Consider the following 12,642-nt stretch of genomic DNA (forward strand, 5'->3'; position numbering starts at 1 on the left):
GGGTTCATCAGGGTTTCCAAGAGTTGGGGACCTCTGAGCACCAACTGAGCTACATCCTCTTGTCTTCCATAACTCCATCACCAGGAGAAGGGCATATTTAGGATGTTAGTAGGTTAAAGGAAAGCATCAAGTCCAAGTAGAAACACATACACCCTACTGGGAAACATTAGGGCAGGAACCTAGCTCTGGACTCTGTCTAGATGTCTGTGGCCCATAGGCTTTGGTCTGTTGTGTCTGTGGTTGTCAGGCAGCTGCTTGTTTTTGCACCGCGTGGAAATGTCTGGGTGAACAGTGGCTGCCAGTGCCCACCATTACCATATTGTAGGGAAGGTTGTTGGCTGATGCCAGGGGGAGGAGGGAAGGATAATGGAGCAAGGGGAAATCTGAGCAATGTGGAACTTTGCAAAGCTTCTTCCCCTCTTTTCTCCACCCCTCAGTCTTGGTCCCTCAATTCTAGACCTTGTTGCTAGAGAGAAGCTCTTAAAAGAGGTTGCTCTTCCTGCAGAGAAAAAACGGGGGTCAAAGAGAGTGGAGAGATATACTCCTGTTCTCAGAGAGGCCGAGAAAGAGAAAGCCAAATGGAGGACAGGTTTTCTGTTCTCTTACTTTGGAATTATTATGATTATTAAAACATTATAAACTTTCAGACATGAAAATAAAGTCATGTCCCTGTTAATATATATATATATATATATATATATATATATATATATATATAGAGAGAGAGAGAGAGAGAGAGAGAGAGAGAGAGAGAGTTTCATAGTCTTTCAATTGTCTGCTGGGGGATATCTGTAACCTTGTATGGGTGTGTGTCTGTTTCTACATCTCTATCTCCTCCAGGCTCTCTCAAATCTTCTGTATATATTTATGTGCATGCTCATTTATTTTTCTCTATCTTATACAAAAAGATTTCTTTTCACCCCGAGGAGGCTAGAGGAGAAAATGGAAATAAAACTTCTCTTTTCTTCAGCTAAATTTGTCAGTTTGTCTTTCCGTCTGTCCCTTAGCCATTTGTAAGGGGGACAAGTCTTTTCTCTTGGATAAAAGTGCTCAGATCTCTCTATGACTCTCTGAGAAACAGGGAGGTTTTCAGAGAGGAAGGCCAGCTGGTGAAAGGCAGACAGGGGGCACTCCCCGATTTGGGAGCCCCTAGCAGCTTCTGAGTTTTCAGACTGTCAGAAGCATGGGGCCAGTTAAAGCAAAGGGAGTCTCACGTAGGAACAGGGTGCTCAGGAGAGCCTGTCTTGGAGACAGGGTCCCTAATGGGCCGAAATTCACCAATGAAGGACTTCTGTGCTTTGGGTCTCTCTGCCTCCATTTCCGTTTCAGAGCCCGAGAGCTTATGGGGGGGGGGGAGGGTCACAGAGCCATGAGTCTGGTTGTCCACCCCAAAAGAATCCTGGTGAATGGGGCAAGTATCTCATAGGGCCAAGGTGATGACCAGTGTGAGGGCCAGTCTGGTGGCCAGTGCCCGCCCTGGGGCCCTGGGGCCATGGATCATGGCTAGGGTGGTGGTGATTATTTATTCGCTTCGCTGGAAGGGAGTCTTCAGAAGAAACAGCGTGAAACGGAGGGGAAAAATTATCTCTCTCGTCTGCGGATATTAAGATGGATTTTTATTTCTTAAAGGACCCTCCCCGCCGAGAGCGCATAAGCGTAAACTTAATATATGCTCCACAGCCCAACTCCAGAAATCGCAATAAAAGTTAAAACCTCCCCTACTGGTTTTTTTTTTTTTTAATTATGATATGGGAAAGAGAAGCAGGATTTATAGAGTTGAATTCTCGGCATTGACTGTTTAAGACTTGTGGGAGAAGGAGGAAAAGGCAAGACCTCGCCAAGGAGAGCCTTGGTCTCTGAGATATCTCGCCGGCTGCGGGACCTCTGGCTTAGTCCGGCCGATCCTCTGTGGCTTCCCCGGGACCTCTGCTCCCCAGCACCCTCCGCTCAGGCCCACCGCCTGGCCTCCACGGGGAAATGCAGCCCTTTCGGAAACAGGTGAAGGGCAGCGGCCGCGGGGATGGGAGGCTGCGGATGGGAGCGTCGGGGCACAGGGCTTTGTGTGGGTCCCGTGCAAGGGTTGTTTGCAGCCCGGGGGCAGGAATGCAGCCGAAGTACGCCCTGGAGGGCGCCTTGGCTGGGAGAAGTGTCCAGGCCGGGCGCAAGAGCACAGGCTAGGTGGATTGCGGGCGGACTTTGGCCGCAGATGGAGTGGAGCGGGCTCCCGGGCGGAGGCCCGGGGCCAGACGGACAGCCGGATGTTGAGTCTGTAGGAAGGACCTTGAGGTCTGTAGTGTACGGGCTGCCTGGGGCGGTGGCCCAGAGTCTGTGTGGCGCGCAGTGCGTGGGGCGCGGCGTTCCGCGTGGGCAAGGCAGCGGGCCTCGCCCCCCTCTGCAGGGCAGGACCGCGGCCAGAACATGGGAACCGAGGCTGACTCGGGCTCAGAACATGAAAAGTAAATGCAGTTGAGGGCCTTTTCCCTGTCTTTTGCACATCAGAGGTCTTTTCTTTTTTCTCTCTTTCGGAGATACCTGGATTTGATCCAGAACAGGTTGCCCGCGGGAGGGCCCGTGAGCGGCAGCGCGCGAGGGCGGGAGAGAGGGAGGGAGGGAGGGCGGGAAGGAGGGCGGCGGCTCTCCTCCCGGAGCGGAGGCGGCTGCCTGGCATCTGTGGCCGTGGGGAGCCGAAGAGCAGGTAACGAAGGCGCTTCCCAAGGCGGGATTGGACCAAGCAGGAGGGACCGAGTCTTCCAGGTCTCCGCCCAACGCCCTGGAGGGGAGAGAAGGTAGGAGGTCGGTGCCCGGGGCCTGGCAGAGAGGCCCCGGGGAATGTTGAACCTGTATTTGATTTTATGCTCACACTCATGTTGTGAGTCAGTCTGCCTTTGGAGTTGCGGTTTGCCTGCCTGCCTGTCTGTCTGTCTGTCTGTCTGAGACGTCTCAAGCCCTAGGCTCTCCTTCCAAAGGCTGAAAAAATCGGGAAAATCTGTGGGAATGTGCATTTTCATTCATTGGCTTCTCTGCAACTCAGCAGGGCTGATTGCTGCGCCCCCAAGTTGGAAGGGAGCTTGACTCCAGCCTCCTGGAAGCCAAATTCTCTGCTTCCCTCCGCCACGGGCTGTGTTTCGGCTCCAGGTTCGCGGGTTGCCCTGAGGTTGGAGGCCAGACAGATCCCAGTCGCGCAAGGAGGGCAGAGGGCGGGGAGAGACTAGGGCTCTGGCCCCTTAATTGTACCCGTATTGTCTCTCCTTTCGCCACCTCTGCTTCCTCAGTCTGGGCTCCAAAGTCACTGCAAGTTTCCTTGCGACACACACATCACATAAGGATCAGGTAACAAGGCGCCCAGGGCCACGGGGGCTCCAGGCAGAGAGCACCCCTAGCGCTGGGCCCTCCCCTCCAGCCGGGAAACGAGGCCGGTCGGGGGAGCCGGAAACAGCCCCGTTTGCTGCGGGGCCGGGGCGGCAGGAGTGCAGGCCGTGGCGTTGAGAGGGCCACGTTCACAGGTCCCAGGGGTTTCACTCCTGCTGGGCTTAGGGGCCCAACCGCAGGAGCGGAAGGCTCCCGGATGCCCACGTGGGGCGGGGGCCGGACGCGTCTCCTCGCGGCAGGCCCGGAGAACTCGGCTTCTGCTTCCAGCGCGGGCCTTAGCAAGGAGGGGTCGTGTGTGGATGTGTTTTTCCCAACAAAGAGGGATCAGGAGAGAGAAGGGGGGAAAGGAGAGGGGAACCGGGGAGGGGCGGGGAGGGGGCGAGGGCAGCGAAGAGGTGAAATGAGCCCATTTCAGAGGGATAAGGAAAATGAAAGCAAATGGAGCAAAGCCTCCTCGGCGCGGGCGGTGCTGACGAACCCGGGAGCCGGTTCCCTGCCTGTGCCGGCCGGGATAGCCCACTGGGAGCACCGCGGAGGGCCTGTTTTAAATTTAATCCGAACTTGACGGTGTGGATTGAACCGGAGGGAATTTCAATCACTAAAAAGGAGGCGCAGGGCAAGGGGAGAAGGGTAACTCTATAACCTGTCTGCCTCTCTGTCCCTCCCACGGCGGTACTACCTTGGTTCTGGTCGCAGCTGCTCAGGTTTGAGGTGGTGGAGTAAGGCTGTCCCTCCCCCTTAGGGGGCTCTCCTGTGCCCAGTGAAATCTTTTAGGGTTGGAGAGGAGTTCTAAGAACCAGAGTAAATGCAGAGCTGCCAGCCAAAGCTGGGGTTACCCCCTCCCCAACAGGGACTCCCAGTAGCCTCCAGTCTCTTGGGTTTGACCCATCTGCACTGGGAGAAATTGAAGGGAGTGGTGGGGGTAAAAGGAAGTCTTGGAATCTGGCAGGAGATTCAGCAGGAGTAACTAAACCTGGGAAGAAAACCTCCTTGTTGGTGACCCCACATCCCTGTATCTCCTACCTTCTAGGCCTGGATTTGATGGGAGCCTGAAGGTCTGCTTTAAAGCCCTGACCTGCCACTCTACCTTGAAATGCAGGTAATGGAAGTATAAGCCACATGCAGTTGTAGAACCACAGGGACCTGGGCCTGTTGAACTCAGGAGCTCCCAGTGTCTTCCAGCACCCCTCCCCAAGGCTGCCTCTCTCAGCTAGGCCTAGGCAAAATGGGGTATTTGTGGGGAGGGGGCTGTGGGCGAGGCCTACTTCCTGATCCATAGCTAAGTCTATGCCTGAGTGGGGAAGGTCAGTTAACGCTCTAAAACTCAGGTGACAGTCTCCCCTCAGTTTCACAGGGAATTTGACAGCAGCAGGGAGGGTGGGCAGGATGATCCTGGCATCCCCGCTGCTGCTGCTGCTGCTGCCTCTGCCGGGTGGCCAGGCAAGATGGGCAGGCTCCTCAAGAGTTGAAAAGAAGGTAGTGGCCAAAGAGGATAGGGGAGAAACAAGCATCTGTTTGCAGCCACTCTGCTGAAGGGCTCTCTCAAAGAGTAGAGGCCCACAAAAAAGGGTCTTCATGGGCATCTCTCTTCAAAGAAAACTGAGATTGGTGCAGATGTGCCTTGTTGCCTGCTGAAGATGCAAAAGGAGCAGGGTGTGAAACCTTCTCCTTCATCATGTCTTCTTTGCTCCTCGACTAGAGCATGGCTCAGCCCCAGCTGCCTGGCTGGCTGTCTAGGCTGAAATGGGGTCCTATATCCCAGGAGCCTAGTGTACCCACAGAAGCAGGTCGCTAGGAAGAGCAGGAGGAGGCCTCTTCCTCCTTTGTGTCCAGACAGAAGTGGCCGCTAGGCTTGGAGCCTGTCCCGGCAAGCAATCGGACTGCACAATGCCATGGCTGCTCCGCCAGCTCTCTCTCTACCCGTCCTGCCTGCCTATAACCGCCCTTCCTCTGTCTTGCTCTCTGCATGCCTTCCATTCTCTGCTATCCTATCTCTTTTCATCTTGCCTCCTCTCTTTTCTTTAATTCTCCCCTCCCTCCTTTTTTATCCTAATCCTCCGTTTTCTTCTTTCCTTTCCTCCTTCCTTCCTCTCTATGGGCTGCCGCCCTGTGTTTCAGTTGTTCTGTCTCAGGTTTTCTCAAGCTCAGTCTCTCTCAGGCTCTGTCTCTCGCAGGCTCTGTCTCCTGATATCTTGGTCACAGTCTGGCCCCGGGCCCGCCAAAGGCTACATGTCTGCCAGCAGCCGCCCAAGAGCTGGGCAGGGTCCTCAGCCGCCAGGGCTGGGGGGAGGTGCTGACAGCACTAAGGACTTGGAGAAAGCCTCGGCAGGGGGACAGGAACCTCCTGTCTTTTCCTTGAACTAGTGAGGGAGAATTTTTGATTGACAGCTAACCCAACTTCATCGAGGCCAAAGAGATATTCTTTTTCTTGCTGTAATTTGAATTTTCCAAAGCAGTCCAGTCTGGGGGAGGAGAAGATAATCAGAGCAAGGGTGAGGAGGCTGAGGCCCCGGGTCTGCTCTCCCCAGCCAAACACTTCTCACATCCTCCCATACATTGCGTTGAAATCCCAGCCCCGCTTGGCCGAAAGGGAAAGAACTGGAGAGAGAGAGGAGCAGAGGCTGGAGAGGGGGCCTTGAAAGCTGGGGTCAGTGCTTTGGACTTCAGATCTATTTCCCCTCCTCAACTTTTCTCCCCCCTCCAACACACATACCACACTTTCTGGGACACCCCTCTCTAGCCCTTCTCTTCCCAAAAGGAGACAGGTCAATCTAGGTGCAGGAGAAAACCAGCCTGTGCCCCCACCCCTGGCGTTTAGTCCCCTCCTGGGGACAGGAGTGGGAAAGAAAGGAAAGGCAGGGATCTTGGATCTGGGAAGCCTCGTTCTTCCCTGCTGTCTCAGAGCCTTCCTCTCAGCTTCAGCTTCTGCCTGTTTCTTCTAGCGCAAATTGGGACTCTTCCTTTCTGATCCTGAAATTGCACACCTCCTTTAAACTCACTCTGCCATGCCTCCGTACATCTGCCTCTAGGGATATCACCTGCTCTTCTTTCCCACCAGCCAACCTTCCTGCCCCCTCTTTTGCACCCTTACTGAGAATTTCCTGCTTGCTTAAAGCCCACCTTTACTAAACCACCATAGGACAGTCTGATGGAAAGCAAGAGGGCTGGACTTCAAATCCCAAATTCACACAGGAGGGTAGCAAGCAACTTATTGGGGGGGGGGAGCAATCCTAGTTGTCTGATCTTCCCTACAATCACGCTGCTCCTCCAGAATTCCTGTGTCTGACCCCAAAGAAACTGCTTTCTCCCATTCCTCCGATGCTTTTTTCTCATTCCAAAAACAGCCTACAATTTTATTTAATGAAAGACACATTTATGAACAATCAAATGATCCTCATAAAATTTTTATTGAAGGACGTAAAAACAAGCTACTTGCCCACGACTGAGGTCGTTCTCTTGCCTTGCCCGCTCTCACCCTGGCTTTCTGCTGGCAGAACCCAGGGGTGACTTCTTTTTTGGGGGGGCAGAGTGTCGCAGAGATGGAATTGAGGGCAAAAGAGAATGAGCAGGAAGATGGGATGGGGTCGCCCCACTTAAGCTGTGTAGATCTTTTCTCCACTTCTTCAAGCTGGCAAAGAAAGATAAACAGATATAGATAATAAATTTAAAATAAAGGCGCTTGCATATCTGTACCAAAGCAAAGAGAAGACTTCTGACGATAAAGGTGTATGAGGTGCAAAGACCCTACCCCTCCCACCCGCGGACCGCCTTCCCCGACCTTCCCCTACCCCAGGTTTGGGGGGCTGAGTTGGCCAGTGGCAGAGGGACTCTCCCCTTTCCCTCCTTCCTTCCCTCCACCGCAGCTTCCCCAGTCCCCTCCCACCCTCCCTCCCTCTCTGCTGATGCTCCTGAAAGAAATACATACATACACACTATTTAAAAACGCATTTTTAAAAGCCACGTTCCGAACTGACAATCGCTGATCTCGGCTCGCGCAGAGACTGCGGGAGCGTTGGGGCCGACAGAGACGGATTACGTCAAGAAATAGTTCCTCCACCTACCTCGGCGGCCACTGCGTCCCTGAGGGGCTCCGGCGCCCAGTTCGGCCCTGGGGGTCCAGTAACCCTGGCTTCGAGGACTGGAATTTTCAACCTACTAAGAAATCCTCCTGGGGGTAGGGGCGGGAGGCCATCTGCTTAAGTGTGGACATGGGCAAGGGGATTCTCTGACGAGATACGAGTTGTCCTGAGGGGGTGGCCGATGCCTTAGGTCCAGAGTTCCGGACCCCCAGGAAAACGCAGGTCGCGGGGATCAGCAGAGAAGGGGGTGGGAGAAGGTTTAAAAAAAAAAAAAAAAAGGCAAGAAAAAAAGCCCCTGCGCATTGATCCGCGCCGTATTTTTGGGTAAATACGATCACGTGGGGGTTGGAGAACCAATGAGCTGCGAGGAAAAGGCTGGAAAAATAATTACCTGCCTTGATTGTTCTGTGAGCAGATAAAAAGTACATATACAGTTCATACAATAATCTTATGTATGTAAAACCCCGTTACGATGTCGGCGACGGGGCCCATCAGTAACTATTACGTGGACTCGCTCATCTCTCACGACAATGAAGACCTCCTAGCGTCCAGGTTTCCGGCCACCGGGGCGCACCCCGCCGCTGCCAGACCCAGCGGCTTGGTGCCGGACTGTAGCGATTTTCCGTCCTGTAGCTTCGCGCCCAAGCCGGCCGTGTTCAGCACGTCGTGGGCGCCCGTGCCCTCGCAGTCGTCCGTGGTGTACCACCCGTACGGCCCCCAGCCCCACCTCGGCGCCGACACGCGCTACATGCGGACTTGGCTCGAGCCGCTGTCCGGCGCCGTCTCCTTCCCCAGCTTCCCGGCTGGGGGCCGTCACTACGCCCTCAAACCGGACGCCTACCCTGGGCGCCGCGCCGACTGCGGTCCGGGTGACGGCCGCAGCTACCCGGACTACATGTACGGCTCTCCCGGGGAGCTGCGTGACCGCGCCCCGCAAACCCTGCCCTCGCCCGAGGCGGACGCCCTCGCTGGCAGCAAGCACAAAGAGGAGAAGGCCGACCTAGACCCCAGTAAGTTGGGAGCAATTTTCCTTTACAGCCAGCGCGGGAGGGGAGGGGAAGCCGGGCGGGGGGAGCCAGATTACAACCCCTCGGAGCGGCGCAGGGAGCGCGGGAGAGGGGTGAGGGCGAGGGGGCGAGGACTCAATAAAAGCGAATTACCTTGGGGAGCTTTCAGGGGCAGGAAGGTCTGAGAAGGGGGCCCAGGGAACCAGGTTGGGAGAGGGCTGAGGGAGGCTGGCTTTGATGAGAAACCACGGCCCCTACACCCCCAACCTAGGCTTTTTGGCTCAGTTGCTACTTTCGAAGAAATGAAGACAGGGCCAGGGGATGGGGTGGGGGCGAGGTTCATTTTATGGTTTGAGGTGGGATGGGGCACAGATGAGGAAGACACTAGGGGCAGAGAGGAAATACCCCAGGGAGAAAAATCACCCCTATCTCCCAGCCAGCATGGGAGGTCTTCACTCCACTAGAGATTCATAAAACAGAAGGTCCATGGACTTCTCTACCAGGAGCACTGAGTGAGGGGTATGGGGGATTTTACAGCCTAGGAACTTGGAGAGACAGACTTCCAGAGTTGGGGGAGAGAAGTGGGGTCCCAGTCTCAAACTTGAAAGTCTTCTTCTGAGGGTCTGCAGGAAAAAAGGTAGAGAATGGGGGGTGTCAGAATGGAGTGGGAAGAGATTAGAATATTATATATACACACATATACACACTCACACACATACACACACTCCAATCAGGGAGACAGGAGCCTTCTGAGTGTTGCAAGGAAGGGCAGGGATAGGTGGGGAGGGGCAGGTGGGAGCTCTAGGGCCAGAGAAAGGAGAAAGAAGGGAAACAGCGGGGGTTGGGGGGGTGCAGCCTCTTGGGTGTGAGGAAGTATCAAGGGGAGTCCCAGGAGGGGGCTCCAGGAAATCCTTTCCTCCAGCCCCATAAGGGGCCAGGGCCTAATTATACCCCTCTGAGCCTTCCCTTCTTGCCCCCAGCTACTCCTATAAACCTGAAATTGGAGGCTTGGCTCCTGCAGAGACTGTCCTGAAGCTGGTAGGAGGGGGGCACTGGAAGCCAATCTGGGAAGCTAAGATATAAGGGAACCTGTTTCCAAGGCCAGCAGTCTCTGTGGGAGAGGAGGAAGGTTTTTCTCAGCCCAGCATCACCCTGAGAATTCGCCTCAGCAGGGTTGTACTGGGAGAGTGAAGAGAGTGATGAGCACTGGAGAAGGTAGTGAGGGGTTTAGGGACTTTCAGGGTCAGGAAACAACTGCTGAAATTTCAGGGCTTGGTCGAGGGCTGGGAGGATGGGAGGGGTAAAGGAGGAGGGAAGTGGGGAGGAGAGAGACCTTGCTATAAAAATAAAAACAAGAGAGAAGCGTTTATGGGCCTATGAAACGGTTGGGAATTTGGACTTTTTATGAGGATATTCTCGAATTACTACTCTTGAAGCTGAGGACCAGACTGTAGTGGCTTTGATAGCTTTGATTTCCTATAATTTTATGTGCTGGAAACTGAAGAGGGGGGAGATGGGGAGGAGGCAGAATGCAAAAGGAGTGAGGGGAAATTCCTAAAGTAAAACTTGTCCAAATTCAGGTTCAATTATTGGGTTTTGGGAGCCTGGCTAAGCCTGGGGGTGGAGTGGCAGGGATCCTGGTCTGGAAAGGGTCTCCACTGACCCCTGCCTGTGTTTGGCCCTCCAGGCAACCCCGTGGCCAACTGGATCCACGCCCGCTCCACGAGGAAGAAGCGCTGCCCCTACACCAAGTACCAGACGCTGGAACTGGAGAAGGAGTTTCTCTTCAATATGTATTTAACCAGGGACCGTCGGTACGAGGTGGCCCGGGTTCTCAACCTCACTGAGCGGCAGGTCAAAATCTGGTTTCAAAACCGGAGGATGAAGATGAAAAAGATGAATAAAGAGAAAACCGACAAGGAGCAATCCTAAACCCTGCCCCGGCCTGCTGCCCCGGCACAGCCAAGGGTAAAAAAAAAAAAAAAAAAAAAAAAAACACAAAAAATCCCAATCCAGGCGGGAGAGAGCACGAAAAAGAAAAGGAAAGAACAAGATAGAGAAAAGTCAATCAGCTTAAAAAGAAAAAAAAAAAAAAAAAAAAAAAGAAAAAAAAGGAAGGGGAAAAGGATACTCTTGCAATTTGGGAGGGTTCAGTGTTGAGAAATTGGTGTTTTAGAGTTAGTTCTACCCAGCGAGGAGCAGGAGGCGGGGAGAGAAACAGCATTCTCTTCTCCCAGCGCAACTGAAATAAATGACACACAAATGTGATTTTTTTCTCCTTTCTTCAGAGAAGCCAGTACTTGAATTACTATATTTCTATTTTCCCCCCTGTATCATATTGGTCCCAGCCAGCCCTCCCCAGGCCTGGGGTGTTCTGCTTGCAGATTTTGTACAAAAAAGATATACACACATACACAATAAGGATTCCCAGCCCAGGAGCTGAGGGATGAGGACTGGGACGACGGTGCCGCAGGCTGGGTCCAGCGGCACAGGCCGGCGCCTCTGGCATGTACATAGTAGTGTTTCCTCTCATCCCCAGCGTCCGTCCTGTAATGTGCTTATGTTTGTTATGGTAGAACAGCTCTGTGTTAATATATCGAAGTCACTTAAAAAACCAGAAACCCAACTGCATCCAGTTCTCGTTATTTCTCCTCCCTGTGGCTCCCAGACCGCTGTCCTGAAGGAGGCAAGTGCTCAGATCCTTTGGGGGAGGCTGGAGCCAGGAAGGGGCTCCCTCGACCTCTGAAGGGCAAGTGCCTGCTGCTTCTCTCCAGGCAGGGTGGGGTGGGGGTGAGGGCTCCAGGGCTGGGGTGGAGGCAGATTAGGCCCTGGTACAGTTTGTGCCTGCTCCGATAGCTGCCTGCGAGTTTCCTGGTAGCTCAGTGGAGTCCAGGGGGTGGGGGCATCGCATGAATGGTTTTCCCTGGCTGTAATTAATTGTAATAATTTATGAGTACATGAGATGGGAGGAAAGAGATAGGTGAAGATGAAAGTTGGGTGCTGGGTGAGGGCCCAGGCTGGATTCTTGCCTGGCTGCATCCATGCTTCGAGGAATTGCTGAGGGGAGTGAGTAGGGAGGGTGTGCGGTGAGGAGGAGGAAGGCCCCAAAGAGCAGGACAGGCACTGAGGACTGCATTGAGAATAAAAAGAGGAAAATGCAGGAGGAGAGAATAGAAAGGCAAGAAAGGAAAGAAGGAAGGCAAAAGATGGCAAAGCTAATATAATCAGTTATATTGTTTTCGCTTCTCAAGGCATTCTCAGCTTCTTCATCTCTCTCCATCTCCTAGTTCTCTCTTTTTTTCTCAATCTTCCTGTGTCTCTTGATTGTTTACTTTGAATGTTGTTGGTGGTGGTGGTGGGTGACAGGGTTATGTTTATGCTGTGAGGTTGCAGCATTTCTGGGGGATGGTGTGGCCAGTGCCCAAGGAAGCTGGTCAAGGATTAGACAGGAATGGGGTATTTTCTGGTGGTTGTGGGACCCCAGGTGTAGGATGTTGAGATGTGTGTATAATAGCTCAGTGGGGCTGGTCAACTGCACTGTACCCCAGAGTGCCTTCCCCAGAACTGGCAGTTTTCATCTGCTAATCAGAAGCAGACACATGCTGCCGGGTATGCCTCTGCCTGAGCGCCCCCTTTCTCGGAAATCCCCCAATCTGGAAACTATTAGACTCAGACTGCCTGAAATATAGCCCTTTAATATCTCAGGCTGCCCACTCTGGAGAGGGTGCAGAGTGTGGCTCTGAATACTTGGGGTATACCACTATAAAAGAAAATTATTGGGGAGCCCAGGCCCTATGCAACTCCCCAGGCCATTACATCACCTTACAGGATTGGTGAGGCACTTGTAGGGACCAGCCCCTCCCCATCATTTGAATGTCCTACCCCCTCCTTCCATTAAACACTCTAATTTTGGGAGCTGGAGGAAGGTGAGAAGGGGTGAACATTTTGTTTTGATAATATTTTGAATGGAGCAATCAAAAGTCGCCAGCAATGGTGTGGTTTTCCCAGTAGCTGAAGCACTCTTTCCTCATTCCCGCTTAAGAGACATCCTCCTCAATTCCAGAAACGATTGTTTCCTTGGTCCTTTTGAAATGTGCGTTGCCTGTAGTTTTCTCTCTTTTCTCGCTTTACTCACTCTTCCCCTTGGCCATTTTGCTGTTCTGCGACCCCGGCCTCAGTTCTGCACC

The 12,642-nt window shown here is 53.4% G+C and overlaps 2 protein-coding genes across 2 annotated transcripts in view; both read left to right on the forward strand.

The window, feature by feature from the left end:
* The first annotated feature begins 2,689 nt into the window (after positions 1–2,689).
* Positions 2,690–12,642, forward strand: part of HOXC4 (homeobox C4) — a 59,928-nt gene continuing 49,975 nt past the window's right edge. Inside the window, exon 1 of the mRNA XM_066369661.1 lies at positions 2,690–2,786. The gene's annotated coding sequence lies outside the window, so the exon portion shown is untranslated. The remainder of the gene's footprint in view (positions 2,787–12,642) is intronic.
* Positions 7,921–11,065, forward strand: HOXC9 (homeobox C9). Its single transcript, XM_066369663.1, has 2 exons — positions 7,921–8,458; positions 10,143–11,065. The coding sequence occupies exons 1-2, from the start codon at positions 7,921–7,923 to the stop codon at positions 10,385–10,387; spliced, it is 783 nt and encodes a 260-aa protein (XP_066225760.1). The 3' UTR covers positions 10,388–11,065.

Source organism: Saccopteryx leptura, chromosome 2 (assembly GCF_036850995.1).
Source record: "Saccopteryx leptura isolate mSacLep1 chromosome 2, mSacLep1_pri_phased_curated, whole genome shotgun sequence".
Lineage (NCBI taxonomy): Eukaryota > Metazoa > Chordata > Mammalia > Chiroptera > Emballonuridae > Saccopteryx > Saccopteryx leptura.

Excerpts from the sequence above, each read along its gene's own strand:
- HOXC9 (XM_066369663.1), top strand. The coding sequence starts at position 7,921 with ATGTCGGCGACGGGGCCCATCAGTAACTATTACGTGGACTCGCTCATC. Across the intron at positions 8,459-10,142 it reads GAAGGCCGACCTAGACCCCA|GCAACCCCGTGGCCAACTGG; the intron begins GTAAGTTGGGAG and ends TTGGCCCTCCAG.